The 20,524-nt window shown below is 43.9% G+C and overlaps 3 protein-coding genes across 5 annotated transcripts in view; all 3 read right to left on the reverse strand.

The window, feature by feature from the left end:
- The window catches only part of rhbdl3 (rhomboid, veinlet-like 3 (Drosophila)), a 54,584-nt gene extending 52,535 nt beyond the window's left edge, over positions 1-2,049 (reverse strand). The window contains exon 1 of the mRNA XM_027283582.1: positions 1,895-2,049. The gene's annotated coding sequence lies outside the window, so the exon portion shown is untranslated. The remainder of the gene's footprint in view (positions 1-1,894) is intronic.
- Positions 2,050-3,355: 1,306 nt separating this feature from the next.
- Positions 3,356-13,180, reverse strand: rhot1b (ras homolog family member T1). 3 transcript variants are annotated; one of them, XM_027283564.1, is made up of 21 exons: positions 13,157-13,180; positions 12,793-13,020; positions 11,628-11,686; positions 11,452-11,533; positions 11,331-11,374; positions 11,177-11,230; positions 11,007-11,059; positions 10,344-10,452; positions 9,826-9,927; positions 9,636-9,734; positions 9,439-9,547; positions 8,627-8,747; positions 8,327-8,411; positions 7,886-8,031; positions 7,219-7,319; positions 6,875-7,005; positions 6,692-6,775; positions 5,794-5,916; positions 5,504-5,706; positions 4,757-4,879; positions 3,356-4,343 (listed from the first exon to the last, which is right to left on the reverse strand). In XM_027283564.1, the coding sequence occupies exons 2-21, from the start codon at positions 12,827-12,829 to the stop codon at positions 4,226-4,228; spliced, it is 1,983 nt and encodes a 660-aa protein (XP_027139365.1). In that variant the 5' UTR covers positions 12,830-13,020; positions 13,157-13,180; the 3' UTR covers positions 3,356-4,225. The 3 variants fall into 3 exon arrangements, with proteins under 3 accessions (XP_027139365.1, XP_027139364.1, XP_027139366.1); XM_027283563.1 differs by lacking the exon at positions 13,157-13,180 and having other exon boundaries at positions 12,793-13,149; XM_027283565.1 differs by lacking the exons at positions 4,757-4,879; positions 13,157-13,180 and having other exon boundaries at positions 12,793-13,149.
- Positions 13,181-13,970: 790 nt separating this feature from the next.
- LOC104929843 (arf-GAP with dual PH domain-containing protein 2) lies at positions 13,971-19,961 on the reverse strand. The gene is made up of 11 exons (XM_010744469.3): positions 19,663-19,961; positions 19,164-19,294; positions 17,295-17,386; positions 16,047-16,135; positions 15,852-15,964; positions 15,591-15,737; positions 15,413-15,496; positions 15,256-15,318; positions 15,073-15,150; positions 14,364-14,589; positions 13,971-14,282 (listed from the first exon to the last, which is right to left on the reverse strand). Exons 1-11 carry the CDS (start codon positions 19,748-19,750, stop codon positions 14,254-14,256), a joined length of 1,140 nt encoding a protein of 379 aa, XP_010742771.1. The 5' UTR covers positions 19,751-19,961; the 3' UTR covers positions 13,971-14,253.
- Between the last annotated feature and the right edge of the window lie 563 nt (positions 19,962-20,524).

Below are 20,524 nucleotides of genomic sequence, written 5' to 3' on the forward strand. Positions count from 1 at the left end.
CTGTGCATTTACAGATCACCACGTGCAGTGTGAACATGATTAACACCTCCATCCTGCAGATTCATTTGTAGCTACAGATCACAGTTATTCTATAAATATAACGAAGTGAATGAGTTTCTAATTTGCTCTTAGATTTTCTGTTTTGTTCACGTCCTGCTGTTTGTGCTGTTGTGTCTGTTTGCTTCATTCACACACTCTCATGCCGTGTCATAAATCCTAATCAGTCGTGGTCAGTGTGTTTAAACTCATAAATTTCTCCCTCTAATGGCTCACAGAGGAGGGAGGGTCCACGGTTGTAAATTCCAGGTTGTTTTAGGGAAAATAAACTGCTGCTGCTGCTCCAATCACCCAGATGACGGGGCCTCATTTCAGATAAACTACAGATTACCTCGAGAGACATCAAACAAGGCTGATTGGTGGTGATGGCGGTGTGGTCTGCAGTGTGTAGGTGTGGTATGTGATAGCATTGCCATGGAAACAATATGGCCAGTTGATATTTTTAACCCCAGGGGTCTTTTCCCGACTCCTACGCAGCAGCGCTGGGTTAAAGTTGGTGTCTCAGGAGTCTTTCTGTATCTGTTGTCAGAGATCAGCTAAACCAAACGTGGACACTGTGTATTTTTAGGATGGGAAATAACCTTTAGGCGATTATTAACGTATTGTGGCCTCACCCAGAATTCAGATTGTACAAATATCAACATCCTCAACAGGATTCAGCCTCAGCTCACACAAAACACTGATTTTCTGATCTGTTGCACGTTCATTAATACAGCATGAGGCCTCGAGGCATAAAGCTTGTTGAGATTTGCATAACAGACACAATGTTTATCTCATTTGCATGAACATACAGTACCAGTCAAAAGTTTGGACACACCTCCTCCTCCTTTTATTTTTGTTGCATTAGATGAAAACGTGCATGGACATGTCAGATGAAGTGTTGGAGGAAACGGATCATCTGCTGCAGAGGAGAAGGTCGTCACAGTTAGCAGCCTCACACATCAACAAGTCTAACAGCAGCTCAGATCAGAGTTCACACCTTCATGGTCTGAATGACTGCAAACAAACCACCAACAAGAAGACAAGAAACACAAGGACCAGAGGAGATCTGGACTTTATGATGAGTCCGCCATGTCTGAAGCTGACAGGATGGTGTCTGCATGTGTGGTTCCCACCATGAAGCATGAAGGAGAAGGTGTGATGGTGTGGGCATGACCTGACCTCCACGATCACCTGTCCTAAAAACCTGCACGAGAAGGTGTGTCCAAACTTTTTACTGATCCTGTTTAACGTGACCAGAATCATCCTCAGCTGCTCCTGGAAAACTAGAAACACACTCCAGGTGTAACTGCTGCGTGTGAAGAGAAAAGAGCAGCAACACATCGTGTGCTGGAGGTTTTACAGGCGGCAACACATTTCATCAAAACCTGTTGTGTCATGATGTAAAAGACAAACTAAGTCAATAACTCCTTTTATAAATAAACCATGTCACACACACAGATCACATTCCAGCTCTCACATCACCAGGGAGTGAGGGGAATCATTGTCTCGTTCAGTTCCAGGCACAGAGGGGAATTTCCATTAAAAGCAGCTAATTGGACAAAAGAAGCTTTGACGTGGCTGCTTTCACAAGTCGCAGCAGCTGTAAGAGAGAGAGGCCGATGATGGAGGGAGATGAGGTGAGGACGAGTGAACAAACAGAGGAAGGAGAGAGGAGAGATACAGCGAGAGAAACACCTGCTCTGTGGAGAACTCAGCTCTTGCATAAATTAACAGCTGCTTTCTTCTGGCAGCTGTTTGCAGTCTTCCCTGAGCCAGAGGAAAGCCGCTGACTGATGAACCTGTTTCAAGGTTTTATGTTTATTCATTTGAACCATTTCAATTATTTATCCATTACCTTTAATCGCAGCATGTCTGTCCACCGTGACCCGGGTTCTGCCTCGCTGCTGTCGCCAAGTGTTTGCTCATGGTGGGAAGTGTTGAGTCTCTGTAAGTCATATTATAAACACTGACAGCCTCCTGGCTCATCAAGAAATCGGCAAAGACCGGCTGAATGACACCTGTAACGACACCCACCTGTCAATCAAAGCGTCCACGCTCTTAACCCTGCATAACTTTAAGCCTTAATATAATGTGAACAGGTGAGTTGTATATAAATTCACCCTCAGTACAGTTGTCATGAACGGGGAAATTAGCTACAGAGACCAAAACTGTTTTTTGTACCAGGCTGTAAACATGTTTATTTCTGCTGTGAAGTTGGACATTTGGACATGGGGACTTATGGAGACTGACTCACTTCTGGAGCCAGCCTCAAGTGGACGTTAGAGGAACTGCAGGTTGTGTCTTCAGGTCACACGCTTCATTATATTAGTCTAGAGCTGCTGTATATGAAAGTGTCATGAGATCACTTGTGTTTTGAACAGCTTCAGGTACAAGCACCCGTGTTCAGAAAGGCTTTCATGACGGTTTTAGCAGCACCGACTTCTTTTTAATGGTTACACAGGAGTTCTTGTGCAGCATGGTGTCTGACTGTCTCACATAATTACAGACACTCGTTAGTCAGAGAAGCAGCGGAGCTTTAAATGTCCTGACAGTCCGGCTTCAGATTCAGCCTCAATGAAGATTTTCTTAGAATTTAACATGATTCAAAAAGAAGTTTGAGGCGGGTTAGTCGGTGTGAAATAAGGTCTGGAAGAAGAACTTGAAAATCCATCATGAACTCACTCTGTCAGCTGTTATGTACCCTAATTATTTTACATTAAGTCTGAATTAAAACAGCTCTGAATATTCAAAAACATCATCTACATAAGTTAAAACTAAAAACACAGAACACCCACTGTGACGACCTGAGGGTGCTGCTACATTACAGCAGGATCAGCTCGATGAGAGCGGGTCCATAAAGCGTCTGTCGCTTCAGGCTTTTATGTTTTATGAGTCGAGTTGATGACATAATAAGAAGATGTGATTATATTCCTCAGTGCGATGCAGCTCACCTTCTACAGGACCGACTCATCTCAGCCTGCTCCATCTCTAAAACACATGAACAAGCTTCAGTTTCAGTGTTAAAACATACAGACATGATTTCAGTTAGTTGTATGTAGCTCACACTTTATGGATTAATTAAATGTTTGGTTATTTGAACTGTTGATTTAACACTTGGATACATAAACTGATCAAATCTGGTGATTTTTATTGGTTTTGAGCGAACGCTGCCCTCTTGTGTCCTCCTGTCCTCACACGCTTGTTCCACACAACGTAAGCGATCATCAGCTGTGATGGCAACAAATAACGGACACAATCCTTCAGCGCCTCTGTCCCCTGCAGTGAAGTCAGACTGTAAAGAATCCATCAGACCAGCTGTAGACAGATTTATTTATTGTAAACGTTTGGGAAGGCAGGGATGAGTGAGTACATCAAACCGAGCCCTGCATGTAAATTAACATCTGGGGCAACATTATTGCATCTTCTGCGACCAGGAGAGTTGATCAAACTCGACTCTGCTCAGCACTCCTGTCAATAAGCGTCACTACATCCCTGGATTATCGAGGAGAGCGCAGAGGTGGAGGAGACGGCCTGTTGAGTCTCAAAACACTGGAATGTGGTCGGAAATTCTCAAGCATGCAAACACGAAATGTGCCGAGCGGCTGTGAAACTGACTGACGTGGGAAGACATGAGAGAGAGCAGCAGAGCCGTTCACACATCCACCGATCAAACAAACCGACATCTGTCAGCGTGATCCAACACCGGACACACAAACATACAATCTACTGAGTTAAATACACTATTTACAAGTTGTCCTGGCTAATAAAAGCATCAGTGCTGCTGCATACCTCACACATCACAATCCCTGTTACACACAGTCGTTCATTTCGATCAGCAAACAACCAAAAAATAGCTCTATACGTAACTCAGCAGCAGCTTACCCTCAATATAAATATAGATTATTACTTGCAGATTAACATATTAAGCAAATTATTGATTTGGTACAAAATTAAATATTTTTTCCTCTTTTTAGTCCAAGAAGAGACTTTTTTTTTTTTTTTTTTTTTTTACAATGACACTAAGCTTCCAGCGCAAAAACAAAATACTTTTCTTACATTTGGGTTCATGAAGCTACAAAAACCACGACTGGTTCCTAAATGTGGGAGAGGCCGAATGTTGCGACTGGTCCAAACGTGCTCTATGCTGTGTACCATGGGTGTGAGGAGGGTTGGACCTGGGGGAGAGTCACCGTGGTTTGAGCAGCACTCTGTACATGGCGAAGCCGAGCACCGCGAACACCGTGGCCCCGACGCTCGCCCTCAGCCAGAAGGTCGAGTTCTTCAGGTCTGCTTGGCTTACATGTCTGTTAACAGAGAGGAGAGACGTAAATACAGAAATATGGAGACGCTGGAGCAGCCTAAGAGATGAGGGACATGCAGGATTTAAAGTTATGACACGAGACGATGAGACCAGAAATGAGCTGTGACATCTCTGTTAAGATGAGACGCACTGACATGAGCACAGAAGACAACAAGGAAGACGACACCCGAACGACAGTGAGATGAAAATAGAAAAGTACATGCTGAAAGCAAAACACAGGGAGAAAATGAAGAGATCAGACGACACGACACAAGAAGAAAGAAGAAACGTGGCAGGAAATGATGATGCAGACACAAACATCTAAAAAAAAAAAGAAATAAAAACATGAGAAGACATGAATGAGAAGCTCGGGGTGATGCTGGCGGAGGATCGGAGAGTTTTTTATTAAAAAAGGACCTTCTGAGGACAACGGCGTAGAGTTTGGCTCTGACCGTCTGCAGCAGCTCAGAGTTCAGGAAGTTCTGACACAAGCAGAAGGTGCACCGGTTACAAGTGCACATGCAGCGCAGACGGGCGTGGCTGAGGAGAGACAAACACCAACGTACACGAGAGAGTTAATGATACCGCCACCAAGACATGGAGAGACAGAATCAACGATTTGACGGCAGTAAACTAAGCAGGAGTTCTGGATGAAGCTTCTGTAACTGTGTGATGTGCAGAGAGGATCTGTGTGTGGACTGCGAGCCTCTGGGAGAGATCAGCATCACGGCTCAGCAGGGAAACCCGTTTATCCACAACACAAAACGCAGAGTGCAACACGTCCAGAGGACAGTGAAGCGCATTAATGCAGAATGAAGCACATCATGTCTGATACGAGGCTCGCAGAGAGGAGGGACACCCCCACAGGGAGGCTCGGTTTGGTCCTGGGGCTCGGAGGGAAGTCACAGAGATTACAGTTTGGATTTTGAACCGCAAACTATAAAAGATACGGCGGACTGAGGAGGAAGTGACCGCACAGCGTACAGGAAATACAGAATTTAAACTGCAGAAGTTTCTTCATCATCTCAGGCCGTAACAAAGACAAAAAAATGCTCCATGGAGCTCGCAGGACGTTTCAATAAAACTACAGATTGTGTTACAGTCTCTCTCAGCACGTCGAAACAAGCGAGCTGGTCAGGTGGGATGGAGTCTGTCTGTACTTACGGGTGCATGGCCATCGTGGTCAGTTTGGTGTAGATGTCTTTGCTGGGTGCTGCTGCAGTGTTACACGTGAAGGATTGCGGAGGCGGCATCTTGTGCCTCCTGCAGAACTCCAGCGGACTGCTGCCGTACATCTGTTTGACCTCCGGCAGGTCTGACTTGGTTGCTATCATCATGCATGGAGTTTTACTGTCCATGAAGTATTGCTGAGGAGGCAAGAAGAGAGGGCTGTGAATGGATCTGATGTTTTTAGGACTTTTAATATGACGTGAGTGACGCGCACGCCGTTTTACCTTGAAGACTTTGGCGCAGTATTCAAAGGAGTAAGGGTTGCTGACGTCGTAGACCAGGCAGACGATGTCGCAGGCCAGGTCGGCATCAGACAGGTAGTCGAAGTCGGGGAACACTTCATGAAGCTGAGAGGAACAAAACACAAAGACACAACGGTGAGGAAGAACCAGCGGCATATGCTGAGCCAGAAAGACGGATAAAGAATCACTTAACTCTAACATATTTAACAGTCGTCCTTTAACGAGGTGTATGAGTGGGCGAGATGACTTATAGCTTATTAAAGATAAATACTGAATGATGTAGAAATAATAGGTTTATTTTGAAGGTGCAGTATTTTTCTCTAGATGAGAAAACAATATATATTTCTTATTAACCTTGTCAACTCTACAGTTTTAGAGAAAGGCCGGTTTGATCTGGAGACACTCGCTCTCATGCTGCCAATAACGATGGGACTGTTTGTAGCCTTCACACAGCTCAGACAGTTCAGGTGCTGCCCTGCACATCACCTCACGACCTCTCTAACAATCGAACGCACGAAGATAAGCCCAGAGATAAACTGCACAGTGTCAACATTAATCCTGTTTGATAGTTACAAAGCTTCTCTGGTCAGCTGATGGAAAGAGCTGCGGTGTGAGTGAACACTGACCACACATCAGTTCTGTACATGAAGCCCACTGTGTTTGCACATAAGTATGCTCATGTTGTTCGGTGAACGTGATAAGGAGCTTATAGAAACAGCCAGGTAAGCACAGTCAGGCTGGGCTGGCCGCGATGGACAACCTCACAAATATGAAGAGAATAAAACATAATATTAGTGTCCTTGGTTGTTGCGATCAGCGTTACAGACACGGTCATAACTGCAAAATAAACATTTATATTAGAGGCACGTCTGACACTCACGAGGAGGTATTTCTCCTGGCCGTACACGTACGTAGTGCTGATGGCGTAGTAGGATCGGTGTTCCTCTTTGATCGTTTTTTGGCGCTGAGAGAAGAAACATCATGTGAGAGCAAATCATGCTTTTGTGGAGACTGAGTGAAAGAGCGAAAGCTCGTCTGTGCTGACGAGTATCTTCATGTTTACCACGAGGTTATGACCCAGGAAGGCTTGGAGGAAGCCACTCTTTCCGCTGCCAGCGTCTCCGAAGACATTACAGCGGAAGACGCTGCGCTGCGTCTGCTTCTTCTGCAGGTCAATCTTCTTATCTCTGGTCACTGAAACCACACACACACACGCACACACACACACACACACACACACACACACACACACACACACACACACACACACACACACACACACACACACCTCAGACTGAACTGTTGATTCACTGACATCATAACTGACAAACTCCCCAACAAGAACAATGACCTCAGATATAAATACGAATGTGGAAATAATAATAAAACAATAATGATGTCGCTCACCTGTGATTCCTGCTGCTTGGGACTCCTGCTCAGCGATTATGGAGTAACCCAGGTAACCCAAATACTCCAGGCAGCGCTGCACATCCAGATACGTCGTCAGCCTGAACAAACAAAGACAGCAGAGTCATGAAATATAGAAGCTGACGCGACTGAGCTCATGTGTTTCCTTCTTTACATCCACTCAGACAGACTCACACGTTGGTGTAAGGTGACGACAGGCGGGCACTGTTAGTTTGGCATATTTCTTCATTTCATTCCATGCATCAGTGTTTGTCTTCACGCAAGAAATGTACCAAAATAAAATAAAATAACATTTTATGAATCAGGACATATCTACTGAAGAGTTGAAGGATGTGTGTGTAGGATTTGGAGACATCTGAAGGGTCATCAACTGTGTTTAATTTGTCCGTCCCAGGCTGCTGCAGAAACATCAGCTCAACATGGACTGAAGATTATTTTGTATTTCTGTGTTTTATTAGAGGGAGTTTGGTTGGAAATGATGAATTTGTGGTTTATAAAACTTTGAAATGAGACATTAGGTCGTCTCTGCGTCCTCGTGTCTTCTTCGATGAAACCACCAGAGGGTGCCAAACTCAGAACACACACACACACACACACACACACACACACACACACACAGTGGCTTTAATTTAATGAAAGCACTCACGTCCACTGGGACAGATATCCCTGGTAGGTGATCCATCCCTGCTCGTTAGTGCAAACTGTGTTATTGACATCCGGGCCCCACGGCATGTAGGGAAACACATCGAACAGGTCGCTCAGCTCGTCTGGTGACAAGGCACAGTCACGGTCCTGATGAGACACAGACGACAGAGGTGGTGAAATATGGCACAATGACTGAAGCACACATTCACAGTTTGACACTAATCTCTAGGACAGAAAGCAGATCGTGGCTCGACCCGACGCTTTCACTCCTTTGACTTTCATTAGTAACCTCGCGGCTAATTCTCCCGTCAATCCCTCCTCAGCGACGGGAACTTAAGGCCTCAGCAGGTGGTCAGTGCTGGCGCTCTGTACTGAGCAGCTTCTCGTAACGTGCCTCTCCAAGTCTCACAGTAAATACAGAACCGGACTTGCAGGATTGTACCTTGTCGTGTTTGTCAAAGACGCTCTGGAGGAAGAGGTAGGCGTTGTGGTTGAGCTCTGTGGTGCAGTCTGGAGGAACTTTCAACCTACAGAGTGAAATATTGTAAAATAAATGTGACAATCGACGAACCTGAGCAGAACACAAGACACACATTACTACAGAGATGAAAGAAGATTAAGGCTCAGTAATCCTGCTGAGGAAAGGTTCATATCCATTCTCTGTATTGATCCTCCCTTGATAATAACTATAGTGTTACATCGAGCACTGAATCTCAGGTGTCGCTTCAAGACGGAGACTCACGGAGGGAAGAGGTAGTCCTGATTTAACTCCAAGTCGTCGTCGTATCCGAACCTCCTCAGCACGGTCCACGTGGTTTCATGACGGCCTCGCTGGATGAACAGCGTGTGAAGGAAGAGGAAGCCTGCAGAGGAAAGGAAGCAAACAATCTTTTAGTGTTTGTGCTTTGAGGATCCTGATCCGATTCAGAGGCTGGGTCTGATTGTGAATGTTAATTATTGAATGAACTCATTCTTGTGAACTACCTCGAGGACTGGGTCACGTAGAGATCAAATGCTGATCATTCAGTTTAAAGTTGTTTTTTTATTTCTTTTTAGGAAGTTAGGACTCTTATTTTGAAGAGTTTTGTTACGTTTCCTTCTTTAGTTTGAGCAGCGTCTTCCTCTTGTAGTCTACCTCACTCTTGTTGTATCACACATGCAATAAATAACTTTATTTTACCGAGCACGTCTGGTTTCATGTTGCTTCCTCTTCCCTAAGCCGGGTGCTTACACATATCTTTCTTTTTGTGCTTCTAAAAATAAAAAATAAAACTGTACAGGAGATGACAGTTTATCTTCTTTCACTATTTTTCATTAACATGAATATTTCCTGTAATATTTCTAACCATTGTCTCACCTCATTCAATACTTTCCTCACTGTATTTATGTGCATGATTTGCATCTGTGCGTTCACACTGTTTGTTACCTTTCATACTGTTTATGTGTAAAAAAGAAACTAATGAGAGTTTTCCAATGAATTCTCTCCATTTATGTGGATTTATGTGGATTTATGTGGATTTATGTGGATGTCTGCAGTGCATGTTTTACACCGACCTTTCAGAGAGAGCCCGTTGTCGCACACTCCGTCACTCAAATTCCTCCTCACCACATTTTTTACATCCTCCAGCGCTTGAGGCTCGAGCGGGGTGTTGAAGCACGTCCGCTGCGACACAAAAACGTTGTTGTTGTCAAAACTCAAAGGTCCTCTGCAAAGCGTATTTGTGGTTTGTTAACAGCTACGATCGGTTCACCTGGAAGAAGTTGAGCTCATTGTCGTTGAGAATCCCGTCGTTGTCCAAGTCGGACACTTTGAAGATTCGAGTCAGGGCTTTTATACAAAGCGGCTTCATCTGAGAGTTTAAAGAGAGTCAGTCAGACAAATACAGGCCGCTGAGACACAAACAGCGGTGCAGACTGCACACAGTATATCTGAGCTCTTACGTCTTTCTTCTCTGGACAGTACAGGGGACCTGTGGGGTGCAGAACTGCCTTCTGGGCGTAGTAAAACAGCTCTGAAATGTTCTTCAGGTTCTTTGCTGAACACTGTAAACAACAAGAAAAAGGACGTCTGGTTTGACTGCAGCCTCTAAAAAAACATGTCAATACTAACAGTACCTGTTTACCTTTCTGTGTGTGTGTGTGTGTGTGTGTGTGATCTAAGTCAGGAGCAGACAGGGTATTAACACAGAGGATCTGTCTGAGCGACGTGCCTGGTCTAATTAACGTGTCAGGAGATAGTATTCTGTTAAAGGGTAACACGCGAGGAGGACGACAGGTTAATGTATGGAAGACAACAGTCAGTGTTATTGATTGATTATCTGGAGGCTGCAGACTTTAACAGCTTCACATGACTGATAACTTGTTGACACGTGTGTGTGTGTCTGCGTGGTCATGAGGATCGATTGCGCTGCTATTGCATTACTGGAACGTGGAAGTGTGTCTGAAAACAACTCTCTCACCTCAACACAAGTCTCGATCTCACTGTACTGGTTCATGATGGGCAGGATGGTCTCCATGCTGCTGTGTTCCACCAGGTCCGACTTGTTCCCCACCAGGATGAGAGGAACCCTGAGCGATCGGAGAGACACGCAGAGCAGTGTTTGAACACTAATGTAACTCGAAGTGTATTCCTGTTATTCAGCAGAACGTTCATGTGTTTTAGTATTTTCCAGTCCAGAAGCAGTGACTCATTTCATGGTGAGGACACAAAAACGTCTCATGTGAAGTGAAGACAAGCGTCTGTGAGACATTTTCCACCCTGTGACCATCGCTCATCACTTCAGACACTCAAACATTCCTCCACGAAGTTCATCGCGTTAGGAGCACAGACTGTCTAAAACCTGGACGTAGTCTCTGAGACGTCCCCGCAGACTGTCTAAAACCTGGACGTAGTCTCCGTGACGTCCCTGCAGACTGTCTAAAACCTGGACGTAGTCTCTGTGACGTCTGTCTAAAACCTGGACGTAGTCTCCGTGACTTCAGAGGTTGCCGCCTGGTTAGAAGCCGTCCGTGTTGTAACGTGCTCACTGATAAATGGACAAACAGGGACCCTCGTCTCCTTCTCCTCATATTTCACTGTCCAAATGTGAGCTGACAAAGAAAAACTATTTTTAAGTTCACACCTGCTGTCCTTGTCAGTGTTCTCCGTGATGAGAGGGATCCAGTGGCTGGTCACCTGAAGAAAGACAAAAGATCATCACTATATTCAGAGACACATCCTAATCCATCATCCCGTTTAACTGCTGCGGCATAAAAACAAATTATGGAAATCTTCGCAGCAGATGGAACTCACCTTTTCTATCGACTTCTTGTTGTTAACAGCGTAGACAATGCAAATCACATTTGCCTATGAGACAGACAGACGGACACGGACAGTCCATTAGGCGTTTACCTGAACTCAGCACTTCACTGTGAAGTTAACAGAGAAGCAGAAGGAGCCGACTGACCTTGGAGATCTCCTGAAACAGCTGCTCGTCTGTCTGCTCTGCGTCTGCGGGACAAAGACAAAAGAAGCGTCACCCTGCGCTGCAGAGTCAAACAAAGAGACGGTCACGGGCCTTAACGCACCTGAGTAGTCCACAATGTGTGTGGGGACTCTCTCTGGCGTGACGTCTGCAGGTATGGTGATTTCCTCAGCTCGGTAAGGAACCTGGAGACGAACACAAGAGCAGGGCAGCAGTCAAACAACGTCAAACTCGAAGCAGCCACAAAGATCATGTGACAGAAAGATGATGCTTCCGTACCACGTCTGGGAACTCCTCGCTGACCAGGGACATGATGAGAGACGTCTTCCCCACCTTGGCTGTGGATGGAGAGCACAAACTGACTCTTCAGCACTCACAGTAATATTTCAGCTGTATTATTATATTTTATTATATGTTCGGCCTTGTCCATGACTTTCTACTCCTGAGCCAGAGACCTTCTGAAGTTTAAAGTCACTACGTCTCTGTTTAGAATTGAACATCCTTGAATTAGTTTTTAAATCCTTGAACAGCAGCTTCTCTCTCAGGTATGCATCTCTCAGATCAGTTTTCACAGACCTTTTATTTAAGGTGTCTCGTCATTCACTGCAGAGTTTGATGGTTTTTATCGCTCTCTTGTCAAACTGGTTTTAACCCCACGTGTTTATTTATTTAATTGGCTTCATTTTATCACTGCATGGTCAGATTTGATTTATTTATGCTAAATACTGTATATTTTTAGATTTGCTCTGTATGTGTCTCTGTTGTGGCCTCAGCGTGTCATCGAGCCGCCCTTTGTGGCCTCAGCGTGTCATCGAGCCGCCCTTTAAGGACCGCCCACAAAGATCTGAGACTGAAAACTGTTTGAACCTCTGACTCCACATCTCAGTGATAAATATCGTCCAAACATATTTAATGTGTTTGCAAAGAAACCTAAGAATTGATTTTACACTGACTAAATAACCTTAAAACAACCTGATAAAAACCAACCCTAACCTCTGGACAGACAGATATTTAGACAGACAGACAGACAGACGTGGAGACAGACGTGGAGACAGACAGACAGACAGACATTTAGACATTTAGACAGACAGATATTCAGACAGACAGACAGACAGACAGACATTTAAACAGACAGACAGACAGACAGATATTCAGACAGACAGACAGTATATAACTAGAATAAAGTCGTAGCAGGATCAACACATGGTTGAACCAACACAAAAACACAGAAGAAGAACCCACAGTGGAAAATAAAGATCCTGGAGTTCACTTCCCTAAATTCCAGGATATTCCAGGAATTCAATGCCCACATAAAGACACACACATCTCTGCAGACTGCAGTGATGTGTGTGTGTGTGTGTGTGTTACAGTCTACAACATGATGTGTGTGTTACAGTGTGAGCACTAACATTATCATTATCATTACCGTCACAGCTGGACTTACGCTCTCCCACCAGTAGAATCCTCACGTCCTTGCGCATCTTCTCCGGTGTCGACAGACTCGGTAAACCGGAACGTGTCGAACATTTATGCCTCCGTGTGAGAGTGAAGGACTCAGCCCGGCCCGGCTCGACCCGACCCGGCCCGGCTCGGCTCGGCCCGGCTCTGCTCGGCCTGGCTCGGTGGCTAACGGCTACGTTCGCATTTCAGCTCCGGTTCAGTCCGGCTGGTTCTGAACACACGGTACACGCCGTTAGATAACCGGGACAGTAACACGGTGTTTGTTTAGAGATATTCACCTGTCACCTGGCTCCGTGTGTCACCGTGCTGCTACACACACACACACATACACACACACACACACACACCTGACGGTCAACACACACCTAGCCGCCGCTGGCTAACGTGTTTCCCGCCACGCCCCTCTCCAAAGATCGTGTATTAAACAAAGATGGCGGATAACCGGTGGTTTTTGTAGTCCTTTTTGATTAGTTTGATGTGATTTCTGGTACCTGGAGAATGACCTCCTAATTTTTTTTAACTATCTTTACAGCGTCTGTCATCGCTTGTCAACACGCGCCACACGGAAGGAGCCAGACGGAAACTTTCAAAATAAAATAAAAATAAAATGTTAAATGTTGTTTTGGAGAATGTCGGATTGTATAAATGGTATAATTAATACTATACTCTTACTCTTTTGGTACATGTAAATGATATTTTTCATAATAAATAAAGAGAAGAAAATATTAGATATTTTATTTAAGTAAAAGCAGAAATTATACTACTATATTTACTCAGATATGTTCCTCTTTGGTAACTTTAGAAACTAAAATTCAATCTGAAAAGTAACAAGAGCTGCCAGATTAATGAAGTGGAGTGAAAATACAATATTTGCCTGTGAAAAGTAAATTACAAGTAGTAACATAACATAACATAACATAAAAATAACATAAAAATAACATAACATAAAAATAACATAACATAACATAACATAACATAACATAAAAATAACATAACATAACATAACATAAACATAACATAACATAACATAACATAAAACATTACATATCATATCATATCATATCATAACATAACATAAACAAATATTTAAAGCAGGAGTCAGTCGTATATTAGTTTTATTAAAAGTGTTTCACAGAAGACAGCTAAAATGAAACAGTGAGAAAATTAACCTAATTGTTTAAAAATGTGCAAAATGAGTTAAACAGATAATACACATCAAAATAAAAACACAAAGTAACAAAAACATAAAATCTCATCCTTATTATTAATAAATACAATATTTGTTACATGTTTTCAAGAATCAACACTGCGTCTCTGTGGTGTCACTTTGTAGTCCACCACCTCTCAGCAGTGAACAGAGTTCGTTAAATCCCGCTGACACGTTCAGGAGAATCTTTTAAAGTGAGTTCAGTCTGTTTTGTCTGAGCAGGTCCAAGTGTTCCAGTCACTTCCCTCTCGCCAAGTTGGCCTCATCTATGAAGGAACATGAAAGTTAGGAGTGTGTATTCCCTTCACGTGTTATGCATCTGATGAGGTGTAACAGCGGTTTCTTACTGCTGTAGTCCTCTGGGGTCATGGGCTGAGAGATGACCTTCCTGAGGGCCTCCAGCCACTCCATCTGGTCCTGCGCCTGCTCACACATGAACACAAACTGCCTGTCCGGAGTCTGCAGCGTGATGCCGCAGTGCCACCGGCCTCCCCTCGAGCTCCGGCTGCTCTCTGACACAGAGTATCCGTGGCTCTCCGTGCCGATGAAGGCAGCACCGAGCTCTGTGGCATCCTAACGGTGGAAAAACAAAGAAAAGGCCCCACTTTAACTTTAACCGCTCCCTCCTGACTATTTAACAAGCTCAGGTAAGTCCTGAACCGTCCGTCAGTTATGCTGTTGGGGGGACTTCCAGTGATGCACTGAGCTCAGCTTCTTCCTCCAGAGTATTTCTGCTTTTTCATCTGACATGTTCTCTCGGATCAAGGCTGCACCAAAAACTTCTGTTCGATTTGAGGCTATATTAATAAAATTTAACTGTTATTTCACCGAGTTATATATTGTATATTGTTGTCAAGCAAATATCAGAATTTGATGCAAACCCGGAAATGTTGTCCACTTCCAAATGAACGTGATTTGTTTGAATGTATGATCTTTGTATATTTCAGGTAGGATCAGTAGGATAATTGGTTAATATCACATATATAAATATGTATATTTAATGTTTTATGGTGTATTTAGCCACTTTTCACACACACTGTGTCACTGCGTCATTACCAGAGGAGTTTTAAAATACAGCAGCTTCCTGTTCATGGAGCACAGGGTGAACCACCTCTTCTTGAACGGCTCCCGTTGCTGAAAACATCCACAGACAAGAGGACGTAGATAAAGATAAAGAAAACAACTAATTACATCTATAAAATATATCAAAGGTGAATAAATCCAATAATAAATTCAGACCGTTGGGCCAGTTTTCTCCATGTAACCCTCCTTCAGGCAGTGTCTTGTTATCTGAGGTATTAACTGTGTAAAGACAGACAGGTGGCGCTGTTAAGTGATCAAGAAGCTGCAGTTTAACACGTTCATTTTCACAGTTCATCTGAGCCAAGCGTCTCACGTCACTATCTCGAAGAGTGGGATGTTTCTTCTGGAGGTACGCCAAGCGAGTCGCCCGGATGGCGTTGAACAAGGCTACCATCACCTACGAGGCATCAGACAGAGGAGAGTGTGTGAGGAGAGGACACGCGACAGGTTCATAAAGACAGATCTAACTATCATCTACTAACTGAGCTCACCTGGCCATTCTCGTGATACACAAACAGATTCCTCATCCGTTCGCCGTGCAGGTAGGAGATCTGCAGACCATTCGTATGATTGATCTTCTCTGGCTGGAAAACTGCATTCAGGTCCTTCATGCAGATGACAGCTTTGGGAACTTTGGACTTGTTTTTTGAGCAGTGGATTGAGGAAGGAAACAAAAATGTATTTGTGCTCGACCCGTGAAAGCAGAGAAATCTGCGCTGCACACTGAAATAAATTGCAACAGAAGTACTCACATCCTCTTTAATGAAGTATCGCAGGGTGAAGTCTTTCCGGGACAGCAGGAAGATCCTCTTGAGAAACTGCTTGTTGTCTTTGCCCTTCTTCCAAAGCGTTGACTCAAACAGGTCTGAGATAAACACATCACATAAACGAATAAAGGAGATGGAGATCATCCAGATAAAGAAGACGACGATATGAAGGACACTTACCTGAGCTGTACGCCTGCTGAAAGTAGCTGTTTTCTCCTGTGAATTCTCTTCGTTCGTACTTTGCACGAATCCACTGATCTCTAAGAACACTGGAGACACAGTGAAACACTCTTTACAGAATCCAGCTTAATTCAATAACACAGCAGCACTCAGTAACTCAAACTGACTGGACCAGAAACATTTAACATTTAACTAACAGATGCACTTATGAAAGCTCAACCAAATTTAGACCTTTACATAGTCCCATTTCAAGTTTCAGGTTTCAGGTACATTATAAAATATACTAAAATAGAATATGAGAAATGTGCACACATGTTTTACACATGTATTATCAGCCTGTATTCAATAAATACATTATATAGTACTCAAACACACATGATGCTCTCTGCTGCACTAACACTCATAAAACATTATAGATGTGACTCATATTAATTTATAACTACAAGCGTCTTATGGATGCTAAACTCCAGGTTGACTGACGGCCAAATAACATCAAGGCTGCCTACACTCACCCACACTCTAAGAAGAACCGGTTCTTGAAAAGTTCTGGAGAAGCTTTTGATATTTTTGCGATCTGACCTGGTTTAGATCAAACTTGAAACAACAAAGTGACAGTTTGAACCTACTGACTGCAAAAACAATATTTTAAGAGCCGTGATAATTCATGTTATTAGAAATGTTCTTTGAGGAATCAGAAGGTGAGAAGTTCCTCTCATCATCACCACGAAGAACCGCTTCAGGATCTAACTCCAACTTTTATTTTTAAGTGTGTATACACACATTTAAACCAACTGTAGTAAGAACACACGCAGTGTCATCAGTTATCATTGAACAACAACAACAATAATGGAATTGTTGCACATGGATCCCAGCTTCCTCACACTGACTGAAGCTCTGAGAGGCCTCGCCCCGAGTTATGTCTTTTATTATTTATGTCTTCTGTCCCTTCTCACGTCCTGAGAGCCTCGAACACGTCAGAGACTTCAGTCGTGAAGAGGAGATCAGGACTGTACACTCTGTTCAAATCTATTGTTTATGTGTTCTGCTTTATAATAAGTGTGTTTGTAAAGGTGCCGTATGAATAAAGCCTGTTATTGATGAATGAGTCTGTAGTAGCTCCACCTGTGTACCTACGAACTGTCAGTGTTCCTCTTTTTGTAACTGTCTGCTTCCATTCACTAAACACATCTGTTGTTTCGCCTCCATGGCGACGACACTAACGAGGTGAATGTGCTGACGGTGACTCACAGGCAGTCTTTCTGCTGAGGCCGGTAGAAGAAGGCGGGAACACACTTCTCATAAACGGCTTTGGCTGCAGAGTTTCCCGTCTCACGCATGAACTGCAAAGAAAAGGTGTGACACGCCCAGAAGTTAATATTCACTTTGTACATCCCCGTACTGCAGAGGAGGTCTGATCGAGCAAGACTTGGTAAAACTAAAGTTGACATCAGTGTACAGTCACTTTCTGTCACATGTTCATATATATGCAGTGACATGCATGGTGATAGTTCACACTCATGAGGTCATGTTAAAAAGGTGAGTGTGAAGAATAATAATTAATAGAAAAAGAGGAAGGATGGCAGCCGATAATATTAATAAAGTGTCTGAACTCGTTTGGTGTTTGGATGATGGTGACTCACCGGACCTGATCACTTTGTTCCACATCTGTGTAGACCAGAGCTGGTGATTCGACATGACTGGACTCTTAAATGTGCGTTCATCTTTGTAACGGGCTTTATGCTCTGCAGCCTCTCTCTGTGATTGTGGATGGACTGTTCTCTCTGACAGTCTGATCACGTCCTGCATCAACGTTCTGAGCCCTAATGTGAGCTGACGACTACGATTCCTGACTTTTATTTACTGACACAAGTCTGTTCTTTGTGTGTGATGTTCTTGATACAAAATCTGAATGAACTGGGCATGCTCGCTTTATACACACACCACAGAGCCAGTGGTGCCACCAGGGGGTGGCCAGGGGTGGCCACGGCCCCCCTTACAAATTTGCTGGCCACCCCACTCGCCAGTCACATGGATCTTATCGTCAGTTATGTGTTTCATCCCAAATCACAAATGCACAGCCAGGCCCAGGAAGCCGCTCTTGACCTTCCATCACTCACAGCGTGTGACCAGTCACCGATTTCAAAAGGAGGGATGAGAGAAGACGGAGAAGACAACTAGTGAGTGAGTAAGTACATTTCTATAGTAAAAGAAGAGGGGGGAGTATGACGTGACATGCGCTTTTTAAATGCCACATGGTGCCGTTTACAGCACCTGTTACACAAACCTTAACGTTAGCTGCAACAGCAGACCAGGGGCAGGAAGCACCAAAACCAGGTGTTCCACCTGTTCCTGGACCAACAGGTGAATTTATGACTGTGTGGCCCTAATAATGAATCTGATGGCTCAGCCAGATAGTAACGTCATCTGGAGAAATGTATGTTTATAGTGTGTTTACATTAAATTACAAATCATGACATAATCACTTAAAGCTTTTTGATTCATGTTTGATGGTAGTTCAGTTTGACTAGTCTGAATAGAAATGCCTATAGGCTGTTATTATAGCTCTAATTGATAATTACTATAGAGAGGCGCTAAGTATTATTATTACTATTATTATTATTTTAATGATGTTGCCTCTTGTTTCATCATAGATATCTCCCAGTCAAGAGCAGAGCAGCCCAAGCAGCCACAGCTTAAACCCTTCTCTAGAACCTATAGTGGACAGGAGACTGTTGATCCCTGGTGGGAAACTCTTGTTGAGTGTTTCTGTGCTCGCTTGTTGCTTGCTTGCAATTGTTTTGATTGCAATAAATGTACATCTTAAAATTAAGCTGTGTGTGTCTTTTTAAGGATGAAGTATTTCTGATTTTTTCTAGTAGCCTGTATACTACAACAGTATAATAAAATCCTGAAATGATGGCTTTTAGTTTTGTTGTTCCACCCCAAGAATTTAAGTGGCCCCATCTGGCCGCCCCTATGAAAATGTTTTGGAGGCGCCCCTGCACAGAGCATGATTCATGTTTACTTATATAACTGGTCCATGCAGTGCACCTGAGTGGAAGCATCTCTTTAATTTCTCACTCCATCTGTATGTGACTACAAACATGTAACATGTACCTCGACCAGTGAATCCTCCCAGCGGTCCAGGCGTATGGATTTCACTCTGCTGACAGCAGGCAGATTACGATGCATCCCCGAACAGTTCAGGCACACAAAGACACCGAGAGTGTACGAGGCCCAGTCCGGATCTGTGAGTGAAAACACACGAGAGGGAACTAAAAACACGGCACGCACTCGAGATGAGAGGCCGAGGACAATGCAGCGAAGTGAGAGTTTCTTCTGGGAAGAGAATGTGCTGAAAAATCAGTGTACATTAAAGATTTGAGTGAGTGTGTGTGTCGCTCACACGGATGGACTGTCAGCAGATTGTTACAGGAGGAACAGTGAGGTCACACCACAGAATATACAGCAGCCACCACTTCCCCTTATAGAAGCAGTCATATAAACGTGACATATTCCTTTAGAGATAATTCACTGTCACACAGCTCTCTGTTCACCTTTCTTTAACACTTTAATGAAGACATCATGTGTGGCTCTGGATCTTCAGTGTACTCACCAGGAGCTCCACAGTCAGCACACGAGTTGTTGCCCGGCTGTTGCACCAGTTCGATCAGCAGCTTGTTATTTCTCTCCAGGCTGGCCATCGGTGAAGGTGGTTTGTGTCGGTCAGTCAGACTGACAGCTGAGTCCCAGCAGAGGAGCCACGTACAGGTATGAAGTCCATGCTGACTCGTCCACACACTGAACGCTTACAGAGCTCTGTGCCAGGTTACAGTGACCAGCAGCTGCATTTCCTCTTACCAGCACGGCATCATGAAGTTTATTGTTCTGCACACAAACACTGAGGTCCAGAAATAACAGAGAAAGGAAGTGAAACCGACGTCACTGAAAAAGGCTGATTGAGTTACAGTATCAGCATGACTGTACACAGCCAGGCAGCCCAGTGTCAATAAAGTTTGATTCATCTAAACAGATTTTGTTCATTAATCAAAATGCAGGGTGGACATGACGTCATGAAGCAGCCACTGCTCAGGGAAGTTTTTAATTCTCAGGCTCAAACATTATTTATAGAAAACTGACATGGTGCCTTTGTGTTTCTATGGAGACACTAACTCATCAGTGATGTTACCTTCATCCTTGAGTCCATCCTCATCTCCATCAGCGTCTGGTACCGAGGTCAGACTGGCTGCAGTCTGCAGGACTCTGAATCTGTTTTCACCCTTGACACAAACTATTTGGGACACTCCCCTCTGGCCTAATGGTCTACTAACCCCTATGCATTACATCAATACAAACCTTTTGGGACACACACACGTTTTATAGAATAAGCTTTACTCCAGCTCTTTTCATTTAAAAACATATTGTTTATCTCTCTCTCTCTCTCTCTCTCTCTCTCTCTCTCTCTCTCTCTCTCTCTC

The sequence above is a fragment of the Larimichthys crocea genome, chromosome X (genome assembly GCF_000972845.2).
Source record: "Larimichthys crocea isolate SSNF chromosome X, L_crocea_2.0, whole genome shotgun sequence".
Taxonomy (NCBI): Eukaryota; Metazoa; Chordata; class Actinopteri; family Sciaenidae; genus Larimichthys; species Larimichthys crocea.